The sequence below is a fragment of the Anas platyrhynchos genome, chromosome 12 (assembly GCF_047663525.1).
Source record: "Anas platyrhynchos isolate ZD024472 breed Pekin duck chromosome 12, IASCAAS_PekinDuck_T2T, whole genome shotgun sequence".
NCBI lineage: Eukaryota > Metazoa > Chordata > Aves > Anseriformes > Anatidae > Anas > Anas platyrhynchos.
Window position 1 is genome coordinate 20756977 of NC_092598.1, and position 16043 is coordinate 20773019.

Sequence of the window (16043 nt, forward strand, 5' to 3'; positions counted from 1 at the left end):
TCCGCTCTAAACAAGATTTTTAAAAGATTTTTACATGAAGTGTTACAATAAGGTGTTTACATTTTTTCATATGCTTACCATATTACTTTTATTATGTGTAGCATCAAAGTGATTATAGCAATTACATCTAACAGAATTAATTATAGAACATCCCATCATTCCTAAATACATAATGCATTAGAGGTAAGCCAAAGAAAGAAAACATCTTGACTGTGGTGACTGTTGTTGGAATAAATTTTTCTCTGAGCTTAAAGGAGAAACCGAAGTAGAAAAAAATATATAGTAGGGTAACACGTTTAAAATGGTTACTACAGAAATCTGAACATAAAGGCAGTTACTTTTTAATAGAGATGCTAACCTGCATAAAGCTGCACTAGCACCAATATCCATGTAAAATCCGTTAAAGTTTTTTAATCACAAAACATGGAAAACTAGCCAATTCACCTAACCAGTGTGTTAGTACATAAACACAAGAGCGTATGGGTGAAAGAGTTACAAGCCGTTACGTATGCAAAATAAATTCACTCAAAGCTTCATTAATATTAATTTAAATTCAGAACCCATTTACATTAAATTGTTCATTAAAAATTGCCTATTTTATGCAACATGCATTCCGCAAAGAACACATAAGAAACTGAAACAGAGGGCTCAATTTAATGATGGAAATATCAAAAGTAAATGAATTTGAGTCATTGCAAATGAATAACAAAACAGCTCTTCCCCCTATGCTAATGTGCCAAGTTTGGCAGTAGCCTGGCAGGAGGGCCTAAGCGCCCCTCGCCTCCCACTTGCCATGGCTTGGTCAGCCCCTTTGACCTCTCTACCACCCTTCAACCTTGCTAAAATAGGACGTAAAAGCCCCTCCTCTCCTCCCCCCCATAAAAACGTTACCTAGTTGCGAGGACACTTAATCACCTCTCAGCTTCTACCCGTTCCAACCAAGGCCAAGTTGAGCCTAGCTGCTTACAAACAACCTCCAGTGTGAAAGGAATGGGAGGTGAGCAGCAACGCTCACTGGGGATGGAGAGCTCTTCCTGGGGTGAACTCCCACACCAATAAATACAGTGAACTTAGCAATTCTCAACAGCTGTTCGGAACGAAGAAGAGAGAGTCATAATTAATAACATGTGTCCTGACAGCATTAATTAATAATTTATAATTAAGTCCAACTTCGATTATTTTTGAGGAGTTGCAACTCTACTGTCCAAGCAAGCCAGGTAATAGAACTGGCAAAGAGCTTTCAGACATGCTGGGGTCTTCTGGTAACTCCTTCCCCACTCTCCCTCTATCCCTGGGGAAAAAAACCTTTGAACATTTTCTGAAAAATACCTTGAAGTTGATGCTTGCACCAAAAAGTGTATAAATTCATCAGATTCTCTCTCTATTGAGGTGACCAAAATATCTTTTAGGAGCAAGAACGGGGAAATTTGGTAGAATTAAATCTTGCAGTCTCTGAAATTAAGCTCTACCTACTTTAAATCTTACAGTTCTTTTTATGGAAATGGTAACAAACAATTTCAAGCTCTTACAATGTTCTATTCTGCATTATTATACTTAAGAAAACTACAATACAGCCTCTCATGGACTGCACTTTAAATCCTTTAAGCCAATTTTTATGCATTTTTTTAAATGTTGAAATCAAGAAAAATCAATCGAATAATTTTTTTCAATCCTCCTGCTTTAGGTAATGACACCAAAAAAATGCAACACATCCATTGTTTAGCAGGATTTTTAAAATTAATTTAATGTCTAACTGCAAATGCTGGAAACTAGAATTAATCTGTCTGGATAAAAAAAGGCTTACAGACATTTAAATGCATGTATCGGGACACTTTATCAACCTAACATAAAATTGTCATCTTATCTTATTATATGACTATTTTATGCATGTGTCAAAGAATTTAAAAATGAATGCCTGTCTATTCAGTCTAATTACAACTGCATATTATCTGTCTGGATGTACCAGTCCATATCATTGTTACCAAATACAATATATTGTATTCACCTTTCATTTTTAATTTAAGGCTGATAAACCACAATTTGGGCGTAACCAAATTAAAAAAAAAAAAAAGAGAGAGAGAAGGAAAATTAATAATAATAATAATAATAATAATAATAAAAAAAAGGGTCAAAGACCTGAAGTAGATTGTTTAGTAAATGATGCTGAAGCATTTCACAGATAAGATAACCCACGACCGCTCTGGAACTCTTTTATTTTTGGTACTGTATCATAACCTCACATATATATACACACTTACTTGACAATGCAACACTTCAGGCATCTTAATGCTTGATCTGCTAGCAGTACCTTGTAAATAGGGCTTTATTAAAATCTGACAATCAATATCTGGATTTGCCAGGAAACAGTCATGACACTGGATTAAAATACGGATTATCATACCGTAAAACTGGTAGTTACAAGGTTTACTCAGAAAGATAACGTGTAAGGTTACTTTACATCCTGGCAAATCATTTCTTCTCATTCACAATCTGCAACCATGTATTTACACATAAGTGTGCACAGAGCACACTCAAAAATTTGCCACACGCTCCAGCCTGAAGGTGATCTTTTCTCTACAGTTTCCACTAATCCTGGAAACAGCACTGACAAAAAAGGAACCACTCTAATCCTGCTAACTCACCCTAGCTTCACTGCATTTCCCATAACCCTGCAGCAGTCACAATTCATTCTAATCACTTTACAAAACAATCTTTAGTAAAAAGAGGAAAAATGCAGACTTGTAAGCCAATTTAAGAAATAACTGCTGATACATCAGTTATTGACTATTTCACTCCTGCTCATGATAGTGCTCAAGGCAAAACTGAGAACAAAATGACAACATCAACCACACGCAATAAACTGTGGCCCAGGAGAGCACTGAAGCCCTAATTGACAGCTGTCAAGCTAATGGGAGAAATGGCAGCTGATTCTGGAAAATTCTGTTTTCCAGACAGATATTCAGTGGAATCTATCAGGCCTTTTCATATTTATGCCCCCTTTTTTTTCTCCTTTTTTTTTTTTTCATTGTTCCTCACACTTTGCCGAAAAAAAAAAAAAAAAAAAAAAAAGGCAGAGGACAGCCATAACTAATCATTTTGTCAGCTTGCTGCTAGGAAGAATGTCTGTCCAACAGAGAAATATGTGGCAGGAGGTTTGGAGGCAAATAACGCACCATGGGCTGACACTGCAAGTACCTTCATAGGTAGTCTACTTTATTGCTACATTTACTTTTGGGGTATGTATGCAGTTGCAAGCAATTCCCATAAATTAAAGCATTCAACTTCCTGAACCCATTGCTGCCTGGAAATCTGGCTGCAAGAACTTCATGCGAGCCTGCAACTGAATTTCTGGAGTGCAATCCCAGCCTCATTTTGGAGTCACAAATAAACTATAAAGAGCCCTGAAGTCTGTGAGAAGTGCAAGTGCTGCACATCCCTGAAAAATCAATTGCATGTATGTCAGTATTCACACTGCCCATGTGCATCTTTCGAGCGTGAGCACAAAAGTTGTGAGGAGCTTAAAAAGTATGCAGAAATCTTTACAGTTTCAACAATGATGTATATTATAAAAAAAAAAGTTTGTTTTCCCAGAGGATTGAAAATTCTGTCTCATTAGCAGGACCTAAAAAAGTATAATCGTTTTACTCAAGATATATATATGTATATATATGTAAAAAGTAAATCAGTTTCCAACAAATCATTAGTTTGCAATTCCTCTTCAAAAGAGCTTCAGTTTTTTCATATATTTTTACACTAAATATGCATTAAGTCATTTCTGTCGATAGGAAGTACATTTTCTTGATCTTTTAAATAGATAGTTTTCTAAAAAAGCTGTGAGTGAAAGCTATAATTTAAGGACAGATAATTACTGTTTGCATGAACAAGACTGGCCTTTATTAATACAGTATCTTAGCTTTCCTAGACAGTAGCCTCTAACCAATAAATATTTTCTCGCTTCTGCTTTAAATGACACAAGTCGTTGGAGCAGCAGTCCTGATCACCTTCTTGCTTTATCAGGTGTGGAATAAAACTGCAATCCCCGATGTTCCCCCCAAATTTCTCTATCTGTGATATTCAGCTGAACCTGAGAGCAAACAAACTGAAATTACCATTTTTACAGATTCTTGATTCTCAGAGACAGCTTTAGTCTTCTACAGTGTGGTGTTAACACTTGGGCTAGACATAAAGAATTTGTGCACCTGTCTGTTATGTCTGCAAGCTCTGTGCTGCTGAGAGTTCTTTGTTGTTGTTATTCTACTCCAGACCATTAAAAGGGCCCTAATTCCTATGACATGATTATCCAGGTACCAAAGCCCATTTGTCACCTGCAGCAGAAAATTGAGTTAATGCACAACTAAAGGCAACCAGGACTGTGTAATATCAACTTGATTACATCAAACTAGCTGCAAACCTAATTCTGCTGGATGACACTGCGTGGAGCTTGTCATCTCCAATCATTAAAGCTGTCAGGAATCCATCAGGTTTACAGCTAATTAGGTGAACACTAATGAAGCTGGCAAAACAACTTTTCTTTTTTTATGGCTGAGCGGACCTTTCAGTTTGGAGAAAAAAAATTCTCGAGTATTCTCAAGGTTGCTGGGGACTGGATTTTCTGAGTTACCAATCAGCAGACATCTTTAATTCTCCCCCCACCACCTTCTTTTTTTTCTCTCTCAGTACCAAGCAATCAATTTGTCATCACTCTCAGTATGCCACAAAAGCAGTCATGAACCTTATAAGTCGCAGCTCTAAGGCCAAAAAGAAGGGGAAAAAAAATGTAAGTTTCTTCTGTCTTAAAATAAAACCCGTACAGCTGACTTATTTATCTTCATGCACTTATCAACAGCATAAATGTTCTTGTTTTTTCACTCTTCTCAAATAAGTAGCCCTTCAGTAATTCTACATCCCCCATATCCATTAGGCAGAGGCATTTTGATAAAGTAAAGCCAAAGCTAGTGTATGGGAAAGAATGAAAGCACTCACTCTGCCAACTTCTGATTGACCATTAAGCTATTGATGAATGTGCCTGTCAGGAGAGAGACAATTAAATCAAATATGAAACAAAGTCGTTTTGACGGGTCATTTTGATGGAGCAAAACCATTCTTCCATCTCCGATTAGTCCTGCAGTCAAGTTTTTGTAATGAGTATTTCTTAACTAACCTGTTATTTCATAGCTGTTTTTAAAGTGTTAAAAAACATAATAATAACAAATAATAAAAAGCAGCAGCTTTTGCTTTTACTGCTATTGGAAAAAGTATCATTTGCAATGTGACCAATAAAACAGCATTTCAGGGGGAAGCAATTACACACAATACTAAATGTTTAATGCGGCTATCAAAAAGCTAAAAGTTTAAAGAGATTACACTTCTGCTAAATATGAAAGATAGATCATCATGGATGATTCACTTGAGGAAGGAAGGAGAGACGGAGAGTGGAAGACAGAGAGGGGAAGGAAAGAAAGATACCTCAGAATGTGTGTTTAGTGCAAAAACATTTTCTTCCAGCCTACAGAAAGCCCAACATAAAGCAGAGTTGTTTGAAGAACATGTCAAATACTTGGAAGAGCTAGAATTTGCAGAACTAGATTAATGTTACAAAAGAGAATTTTCCAAGTATTAAGAAAAGTTCACCTTTTTAATTAAGTTGAGATGCGTCATTCGATGGCATGGTTGAGAAATCCAAAATATTGTCTTGAAGCATTTGGCTAAGATATTATTTGCTAGATTGTATCACTGCTGTGCTCCCAAACTTTACAAACTTTCTAACTGCTAGTACAGGGCGTGAGACTGCTAAGAAGTACACTTTCCTGCATTAAAAGTACTAGATGAATGTGTGTGCCAGAGAAGAGAACGGAAACGCGCACAGTAATTTTCACGGCTCCATGAACCAGTTGCTGTTTACCCAAACCACACCACCCAGGACTTGTCAGGCAGGGCACAAGCCTGGCTGCTGGATTTCTGCATGCCCACTTCCCGGAGCCGCAGGACCACCTGTTCGGAGCTGCCACCGCACCACCACGGCTGCACCACCGCCAGCACTGCCACAGCCCGTGGGACACCTGTTCCAGCCCCTGGGAGCAGACCAAGGGCAGAGCACGGAGATCGACTCCTGGTCCCCAGCCCCAGCCCTGGCCTCCGCAGGTGCTGCCCCTCGCCCTGCAGCACTGTGCCCCTGGAGTGGCCGTCGCGGTGGCACGTCCAGCCATAAGTGGCACTGACAGAGGGTTGACAGGCCACGCGTGACGTCACCGAGCCCGGCGTTACCATGGCAAGTGATTTATTGATGTTTATCGGGAATGAATAGATCAAAGGCAGCCAGATGACAGGCGATCAATCAGCTATCAAATCAAGGATGGCAACAGGCCAAGGAAACCTTTTCCAGACCGCGTATCCCCATCTAAGGATTACTGTAAAAAATTGCGGGGTCTGGCATTGGATTTTTTCGCTGTTTTCTTTTTGATTCGGCTTTTCCAGAAAATGCTCCCCAAGTTTAACTGGAGTTGACGTTTCTGGCATGAGGAAAACAAAACAAACAAGCACAAAAACTCATCAGGACAAAGCCATGAAAAGTATTTCTGGAAAAAAAAAATGGAGGAAATTGTAAAGGCAGTATCAGAAACATTCGCCAGTCATTTGACAATACACAGACCCCCCCCTCTTTTTTTTCTTCCTTTTGGTTTCCTTTACAGCTTCTCATCTGGGCTCATAAATAAGAAATCAACAGGATTAATGGAAGAGATTTATAAAGAAAGTGACCAGCTAGGTGGGTCTGTCCATCCTGCAGAGACACCTCCAGTGCAGAACAAGGGGAAGAGAGGAAAGGCTAAAAGTTGAGCAACGGAGCCAGTTCTGGATCTTCAAGTCACACTGCGGACCTTCCAGATCACTTTGTCCCTACCACTCAATTCACAACGTCCCATGTATTTACACAAGCCCTATCTTCTTTTTACAGAAAAAAAAAAAAAAAAAAAAAAGTATTTTCACCGGCTATCACAAATCATTTGTCTGTCAGAGCAGGGGATGGAGCATAACGAAGACTACGAGGGAGAGAAGCAAAAGTAGGTGCTAAAGTGTGGGCTGGAAATGCCCAGAACTCGCCTCCTCGCCCCCCAGCACACCGGCCCATGCATGCTGCATGTGCTCGCACACCTGCCCGGCCCTCACAAAGTGCTGCCCCCACAACCCGGAGTTGGGGCTATACCGAAGTGGGTAACAAAGTAGGGACAGAGCTTTCTCTCCCCACCCCTGGAGTCAAAACCGTGAAGATAAACCCCAATAAAATTAACCCCAATAACATCCCCCCCTCCCCTACCCCCCGCGGCCCGAGAGTTCCTCGGCCAGCCCCGAGGCGTGCAGCGGGGTGCGAAGCGCGTCTCCCGGCCCGCGGCCGAGGAGGAGGGCTGGCGGTGGGGGAGCCCGAGGGAGGCGAGGAGCGGAGCGGAGCGGGGCCGGCTCCCGTACCTGCTGCGCGCCGGGGCGCCTGCTGCTTCCTCCTCGGCATCGCGGGGCTCCGGCGGCCGCCGGCGGGGGGGGGGGCTGCCTCGGCGCGGGGGTGGGAAGTGTTGCCTCAGCCCCAGAGATCCGCTGAGCTGCTCCAGTGTCGGCTCGAGGGCTGGGTTGGGGATATATTTTTTGTTGCCGTGCATGCACGATGCCGAGGAGGAGGAGGAGGTGGAGGAGGAGGCGGCGGCGGAGGAGGAGGCGGCACAGAGGAGAGGACAGCCCTGCTGCTGCTGCTGCTGCTGGCAGAAGAGGGGGAAGTTTGACAAATCGCCCCGGAGGAAGGAGGAGGGAAAGCCCCCCGAAGAGGTGCGCGGGCGGGAGGGCTGGGGTGAGCCCGCAGTTCCCCCCACCCCGCCCTACTCCCCCGGTGCCTGGCCGGGCTGGGAGATCACGGCATAAAGACGGGCATTTCTCGGCAAGAGTCGGCGCGGCTCCAGCCTGCGCTCTCCACTCGCTGTCTCCGGCGCTGGAAGCGGCGGCGGCAACAGGCGAAGCTTGAAGGGAAACGAGACGATGACGGTGTCACTCACACTACCCCACACGCGGGCACCGCCGCCCGGGCACGGCGGGGAGACCCCCCCGGCCCCTGCCCGCCCCTCAGCCCGCCCCCACCCGCCGCTCCCCTCAGAAGTTGCCCGCCGGCGAGGAGGGGCCGGGCCCCGCCGGGCGCCCCACGGCGCTCCCGGGCAGCCCCTTCCCCTTCCCCTTCCATTTCCCTTCCTGCCCTCCGGCCGCCCCCTCGCCCCGCTCCCCTCAGCGGGACCGCCCCGGCCCTTCGGCGGCTCCCACCTGGCTGGCGCCGGCCCCGCTCCCCCCCCGGCCCCCGGGTGCCGCCGGCCCTGCTCCGCCCGGTAACGGCCGCGCCTCCGCCGCTTGGGCTGCGCCGTGCCGAGCCGAGCCGCCGGCTGAGCGGGCAGCGACAACCGCCCTCCACCCGGCTCTTCCTCGGAGACTGCTTTCTCTCCCTTCTCTTTTTGGGGCTTTTTAGTTTTTTTTCCTCTTTTTATTTATTTATTTATTTATTGGTCCAAGTTCACCAGCGAGCCGCCGCCGCGCTCGGTTGCTCGGGATCGATGCGCTGTGGGTTTGATTGCGCACCCCTGGGCGGCGGGGAGGGACGGAGCCGAGCGGCCGGGCCGGGCCGGGCCCCGAGGTGGAGGGGGGTCCCGGCCGCCCCCCTCCGCCGGGCCGCCCCCCGCCGGGCCGCCCGCTCCCAGCACGGGGCGCCCGATGCCGGCCGGAGGGGGGAGAAAATCGAGGGGGGGTAAGGGGAAAAAGAAAAAAAAAAAAAAAAAAAAAAAAGAAACAGTAGCAAACCGTATTTTTGTCTTTTTCTTAAAAAAAAAAAAAGTTCACGGGGAGGAATAATAATAATAATAATAATAATAATAATAATAATAATAATAATAATAATAATAATAATAATAATAATAATAATAATAATAATGAAAAGGATGATCTCACTTTTACGGTAAGATCACAAAAAACTCGGCTGGCCCCGCTCCTCGAGCTTTGGGATGCGTCCAGTACCTGACTAAGTGCAGATGTTGTTGCGTCCTCGCATCGCAGAGCCGCCGCTCCCGCCTTTCCTTTTCAAGTTGCAGGAAATTCAAACACTTTGCGTCAAGGGTGGAGAAGGTTTGGCTTTTTATTATTACTATTATTGTTGTTGTTGTTACGAGACGATTTTTTTTAAGCTGATCTATAGGATTAAAAAAAAAAAAAGTAAAACAAAATAAATCGCAGTCGCGTGAATTCCCCGGGAAATTGCTACTCTTGGGGGAAAACGAAACGTTTCTTGCAAAGGCGAAAATGGTGAGTTGTCAGATGCCGCTTCTGCTGCCAAATTCGCTCAGTTCCGTCTCATTGATACTCGCTGGTTTCTCCTCACAGTTACAGGGTCTGCTCGCAGAGAGAGCGATCGGATCGGCTTAAAAGCCGACCCGGAGCCGCTACCCTCTCCCCAAAACGCCCGGCCGTGGGTGCGTGCGTGCTGCTCGTCCGGGGACCGGCACCGGGACCCGCAGCGGCACCGGGCGGCGGCGGCTCGGGCCCGCTGCGGGCTGGGCTCCGCCGCCGTGGCAGCACCCGCCGCTGGATCCGCCCTAACATCTGTCCGTCTCACCATTGGCGCATCCGTCAGTGTCACCCCGGCGGCACAGCGCGACGACAACACACCGGGCGCGACCTGGAGCGGAGCGCGCTGCGAGCAGCCAGCGCTGCCCAGCCCCGCCGGCAAGCAGGAACCGGCCGCCGCATAAGTATTTACAAGTGTTGGACAGGCTCGGCGAGCAGAAAGGGCCGGGCTGCGATTAGGAACAACTCCTTCTTCCTTTCTCCCTCCTCCCCCTCGAAGTCAAAAATTAGGAAGCAGAAAGCCTAAATAATTTATCGCAGCCCGTGAGGATGCGCTTCTCGCCGGCGGCAGCGCGGCCGGAGGCAGGGGCAGCGGCGCCCGGCCCCGGTGCTGCTGCTGCTGCTCCGGGGAAATCTGCAGCAGCCGAAGCCGGCAATCGAGCAACGCGTGAACAGGGGGCTGGAGCGGCTGCCGGCCGAGCCGACGCGGCGTGACCACAGCACGGCACAGCACGGCTCGGCACGGCGGGTGGCTCCGGGATGCGGACCGGGGGAGGCTGGAACACAACTCGGAGACACCCCGCTGCGGGGCTCGGGGGGCGCCGGGGGAAGCGCCCCCAAAGCCCCGGCAAAGTCCCAGCAAGTACCGGGACCGGGACTGGGGCTGACGCTGGGACTGGGTGCTCGCTTGTTCCAGCCCTGCGAAGGCTGCTCCTGCCCGAGGACTCGCCATTCCCAAACTCTCTCCCCCTGCGAGAGCACCCCGAGGCGATCGTTAATTCGGGGGAGGGGGTTCAGAAGGAGGGGGGCGGGGGTTGCGAGTTGCAAGAACTTTTCTTTTTCCACTCCCCCCTCCCCAATTCCGCGCCCCTGCCCCAGCGTTACTCTGCGCGCCCCCCGCGCCGCAAGCCCATCGCCGTGCCGGGGGCTCCGGGCAGGCAGCCGGCAGCGGCGGGGGTCTGGGCTCCAGCCCCCCCGGGAACCTCCCGGCCCCGGTTAGGCCCCATCGGCAGGGTCGAGCCCAGGGGGCAGGAGCGCAGCCAGTGCGGGGGGAGCGAGCAGGGGGCGACCCAAGCAGCAGCACTCGTTCGTGGGAGAGGGGCTGCCCCCCTGTAGCCCCGCCGGGGACCGGCAGCGACCCGGCTCCTCAGCGGGGGGGGAGGGGGGGCGCCGGCTCCGGTGGCGGCGGGGAGCGGGGTGCCCAGCTTGAGCCTGGAGGGAGCGAGGGGTGGAAAGCGAAACTTTCCGTCGGCGGTCCTAGGAGGAACTTTTCCAGCTCGGTGAGCAGTGCCAGGGTGCGCGTGTGCATGAGAGGGGCAGCGGCTGTAGGCGCACACGCACCCACACGTGCACGGCAGTGACACAGCCACAGCACGGCCAGAGCGCTCAGGAAGTTGTAGAACGATTTGGTCGCTAACCATTTCCCCCCTTCTTCTCCTCTCTCTCTCTTTTTTTTTTTTTTTTTCTTTTAAAGGAAGAAAAATCTATTGAATTTTCTATCAGACGGATTACAGCAGGAAATGCAGACCGCTTCACGTGCATCACCTTCTTTGGGGGCTCGCGGTCTGTTTCGGAGAGCCAGAACACTACTAAGTGTAACATTCACAAACAACGCATAAATCGGTGGCTGCCCAGACTCCATCCGCACAGACTAAGCACACGAGGCTCAGCTCTAAGCTCTCCCTGTCCGGCACTTTTAACCCAAGGTACCCGCTATTGACTAGCCCCACACTCTGATCACCACACCGATGACCGTCCCACCGGCTCGGAGAGTGCCGCGTCGCTGCTCGCCTCCACCGCCCGCTTCCTGCCCGCACGGGAGAAACCGCGGCGGGCCCGGGGCAACGAGCAGGCACGGCGGCGGCCCGCGGGGGTCAAGAAACGAACAGCGCCGTGCCGGCCGCCGCCACCGAGAGAGAGCGAAGCCGAGCTCCCGGCGCGCCTTCGAGGCGGGCGGGCGGCCCTGCGGCAGCTCCGGAGGCGCCCTTCGGAGCCCCCCGACGCCGAGAGAGCCTCAAATCGGGGTCTTGGCACCAAGTTAGGCAGTCCTGCGGCTGCACCGAGCCGCCGGGGGGGCTCACCTGCCCGCCGCCTCCCACCGCACGCAGCGGCTGCGCCACTGAGGCGGCGCCTTATGACCGCGGGCCTCAGACGGGATCCCCCCCCAGCCCGTGTCGCCCCCCCGCCATGTCGCCTCCCGTCCCGGGGAACGCTGTCCCCCGCAGCCCCCGCCGTCGGGGTGCGAGAAGGCGGCGGGGAGCGCTCCACTTTCTGCCGGCGAGGAACAAAGGAGCAGCGGCTTGCATTAGCGCCGGGCGGGAGGGATGCGCCTCTGACAAGTTTGTTTAAAAACACAACTGCCCGCGACGGAAAACGATACTCCACTTTTGTGAAACACAAAGTATTGTCAATAACCATTATAACGACAATAATTATCTGAGGGCAGAACAAAGGCATTTTGTAATATCTACATAACTTTATTAGAGCAAAATTATTTTAAAATGCCTCTGAATTCCCAAGTCTCCTGAGTACAAATGAATAAAAGTTTTTTTCTCCGGGCTAAAATCTTTGCTTGAATGTAAATTGTTTGGGTAAGTGAATTTACACAGCAGCAAAGTTTGTTTGTCTTAGTCCAGTAGCTTTGCTTTAACGAACCAGATGTTTTGTCTGTAAATTGTCCAGAGGACTTTTACAGTTCTGACACATAACGAGCCTCAGAAAATCGCAACTGGGATAGCGGGGTCCTTGCGACCAGGACCAGGCATTTCGGAGGGGGCACGGGGGGGGGAAATAAACCAGACCGGGCAGCGCAGGCACGTCCAGCGCCCCGCCGTGCAGAAGCGCCCCTGCTAAGCCGGAGGTAACCGTGGACGGGCCAATCCTACTCCCCTGGGGGCTGCCGGTGCCCCCCGCACCCCTGGGGGTACCAAAACCTGCCGGTTCCAGACGCACCCCCCTTCCTCCCCGCCCCCCGACAGCCCGGAGGCGGCGGGGCCGGGGCAGCCGCGGGGGCGCTGCCAGGGGACTCCCGGAGCGGGGCGGCCCAGGGCGGGCGCCCGCCGCTGCCCCCGGGAGGAGCGGAGCGGGGCAGCGCGGGGCAGCGCGGGGCAGCACAGCACGGCACAGCACGGCACGGCACGGCCCTGCCCGGCGGTGCCTACTGAGTCCCTCCCCGCGGCGGCGGAGTTCTGCCGAGCCACCGAGGCAGCTCCGCGGCGGAGGGAGCGCAACCTGCGGCCGCCCCGGCGAGTTCAGGAGTTAGAGCGGGGCGGCGAGACCGGCTCCCGGCAAGGCTCGGCCCGGCTCCCGGCCCGGCCCCGGGGAGAGCCGTGGCTCCAGCCCCGCCCGCTCCCGGGGGCTGCACTTTCAAATTAAGTCTATCGCCGCGACTCAGTCCCGCTGAATTATCACTTTTGTTTTTTTTTTTTTTTTTTTTTTTTTTTTTCCTCTTCCCTTGAAAGGAGCTAGGGTCTCTGAAGAAACAATTGGCCACTGCTTTGAAGGAAATAAGCGATACCATTCAGAGCTACTGTAGCGTAATGTGTTCACTTGGGCAGTAGGAAAATCTTTTATGAAAAATAGTTACAGATCCTGGAACTCCACCATATGTGACAACAAAAGCCATTGTGCCAGCAGAGAGGGGTTAGTTAATTTTACCTACACAAAGTTTTGCTAGCTTCAGGCTTTGGGAACGCCTTTGTGCGAACTGGCAGTGATCCTCAGAGCTGGCTCATGTGAAAGGCATTTGAGGGAGCTAGGAGTAGAGGAAGGGATTCCCCTCTTACTTCTTGCATCACCTGAAAGTTTTCACTGCCCAGCTAACGCAGCTGTGCCTTCGCTGACCGCCTGTGACTTAACGCAATAAAGATTTTGTTGTGCACAGATCCATTGCACAACAGGAAAGAACACACGAGGACTTGAGAAAGCCCAACTCCCAGCAAAACCCTGCTTTCCTTCCGCAGAAACTTATTTCCTAGACGGATATATTTTTTTTTACGTGATTTGCATATATTGCTTGCATTAAGATATGCGAGATTCCCTTCAAAAAAAAAATCCTAATCCGCCTGCCAGTAGCGGACCTTTATGTGCCGCTGGCACTGTCGGAGCGTTACAGCGCAGGGAAGCGACGCGAACGCCCACGGGCGCCCTGGGCAGTTCGGGGACGGCCCCGGCGCCGCCTCCCCACGGCCGGGGGACGTGCGGGGCCCGCAGGCTGCCACCTGGCCCGCTGCCAACGGGCACTTAACAAACAAACAAACAAAAACAAAAACAAACAAACAAAATAAAAACACATAGCTGGCTCGTAAAGCCCCGGCGACTGCTGTGGAGAAGGGCTCGAAGCGCTCCGACGGCCCGCACCGCGGGCGCATCAGGCTCCGAGCCGCCCCCCGGCCTCCCTCCGCCTCTTCCCCTCGTCGAGAGCGAACGGCCGCGGAGCCAAAGCCAGGGCAGCCAGCGGGCAGGCCCCGGAGCAACGTCTCCGGCCCGGCCGGGCTGCGGGCGGAGCCGCTCCTTGGCGTGCGCCTGTCGGGGCGAGGCTCCACGCCCTGCCAGGACGGGAGCGGGCACCGGGAGGCTCGGGCGAGACGTGGAAACTACCTGGGAAAATCCCCCAGCGTCACTGATTCGCTCTCTTTGTTCTCGAATCATCGGTGCACAAAGGAGAGAGAGAAATGTGACTTAAAAATTGCAATTAAGCAGCTTTCAGAGCAGTTTCTTTCATTGGGTGCTACTTCCTATCACATCCCATTTCTGCTTTAAAAAGCACTTCTGATTTTAAAATAAAACAGACTGCATGAAATGCCTCCTATCCTTCTAGAACAAGAGTTACTTAAATTACGAGTGGATATGCCTAAGCAGTCTTCTTATAGTTTCCCACAGATTTAGTCAGGTCTTGAAGAATGGCTTTTTTTTTTTTTTTTTTTTTCCTGATTTAAAAGTATTAAGTTCCTTTGAAACATTCCTTAACCTTTAATGTTTTGTAACTTGATGAAAAGGTCATTTTGCTTGGAGTGGATGCATCTGCTCTGTAATTGTTCTAATACCAGGCAGAGCTCCATCCCAACGCTACATTCTTTTGTGAGCATTTTTCCCCCTTAATATACTACCGTTAAGGTTGCAGCGAGTAATTGTTTTAAAGGCAGAGAGCCACAGACCAAAGGATGCTCACAGTTTATTTAATTTCCCCAACTTCAGATGTTCAGGGCTGTGTTCAGCAGATGCTATCAGCTGAGCCCTGAGAAGAAGAACCTGCCCGGTTTCCCCTCTCCCTACTGTGAGGGCCCGAGGCAGCACAGGACCCGAGCCAATACCGAATGTACGGCCCCAGCCGCATAACAAAGTAGCACCAAGAGCCGGCTGAGCTGCTCCCAGAACGCACCAAGTTTTCCTGAGTCCCTGGCGCACTTCACGCAGAGAGCTGAGAGGCTGCGGGGCGCCGCCAGAGCCCCAGGACCACTGGGCAGCGGTGCCTCTAGCGCCGGGCGCGAAAAGCATGGTGGTAGAAGTGTTGCTAATTAATTATGCCTTAGATTACTTGCTGTGAAGGCAACAGAAGCTTTTCAGCACGTGGAAATCAGCATCTAGCATTAGCAATTGTAATACTTCGAGCGCCAGCCCGTGCTGGGGCAGCCACCCCCTGCTCCTCCCCACACGAGAGACGCGGGTGCAGTACAGCCCCTACCGGCCCCCAACCAGCCCCCCGCGCAGGTGGGCGAGCAGCACTTTTTCGCCACACTGAGGCTGCTCTGGCACAGGAGTGGTGATACCTGGCTGCCTAGCGGAGATCTAGAGCAAGAACCTTAAACGCAAGCAATGAATCCCTCTAAAATACAGAGAGGTTTTCCTAATTCTTATACAATCCAAACATCTAGAGAGTATGTTTAATTAAAACTTGGCTATGCATTTTTGTAAGATTAAAGAAAAAAAAACAAAAACAAAAACAAAAACAAAAACAAAGAAATGAGCTAATTATATTGCTTAATATTCTAATATAATTTTTTTTTTCTAAATAACACACTTCAAGCCAGGCCAATCCCTCAAGGACCACTTCCTCATTTATAAGGCAGAGCCCAATGGGAGCTAAAAAGAGACTATTTTGTAAGAAGACAATATATTCTGAAAGAGGAGCCATGCAAAGATAACCCCACATTACATATATCAGTATGGAGGCTGGAATACATATTCCGATGATGCAAATCTTCCCCTACTATAATTTGCTCTTTGGCGTTACCAAAAACCCAGACACTGATGTCTATGTATTTGTTCTTGTATTTTTCACCCCACTAATGCTTTTAACTAAAGTTATTTTTTGAAATTGCTTTATTTTAATGAATTTAAAGGTCAGTCCTCTTCCTTTCCATATGCAAATCCTATTAAAAGTAGAGGTTTGATATTAACAGGAACTAATAGAGTAGATGCTCCCTTCACACTGAAACCCCACCAGAGAACAAAATAACCTCAGG

General features: G+C 49.8%; 1 protein-coding gene and 1 long non-coding RNA gene across 5 annotated transcripts in view; one reads left to right on the top strand and one right to left on the bottom strand.

The window, feature by feature from the left end:
• The window catches only part of TSHZ3 (teashirt zinc finger homeobox 3), a 65893-nt gene extending 56718 nt beyond the window's left edge, over positions 1-9175 (bottom strand). Inside the window, exons 1-2 of one of the 4 annotated variants that reach the window (XM_038185502.2) lie at positions 9034-9175; positions 7462-7997 (exon numbers count right to left, since the gene is read on the bottom strand). In XM_038185502.2, the coding sequence (XP_038041430.1) occupies positions 7462-7501 (40 nt within the window). In that variant the 5' untranslated portion in view covers positions 7502-7997; positions 9034-9175. Of the gene's footprint in view, positions 1-891; positions 1974-7461; positions 7998-8292; positions 8539-9033 lie in introns of those variants that run through there. The other 3 variants (XM_038185503.2, XM_038185504.2, XM_021272909.4) reach the window with 3 other exon arrangements.
• On the top strand, positions 8619-12146 carry LOC140003469 (uncharacterized). The gene is made up of 3 exons (XR_011812218.1): positions 8619-8767; positions 8980-9141; positions 11054-12146. It is a non-coding gene; the product is annotated as an uncharacterized lncRNA (long non-coding RNA).
• Positions 12147-16043: the final 3897 nt, after the last annotated feature.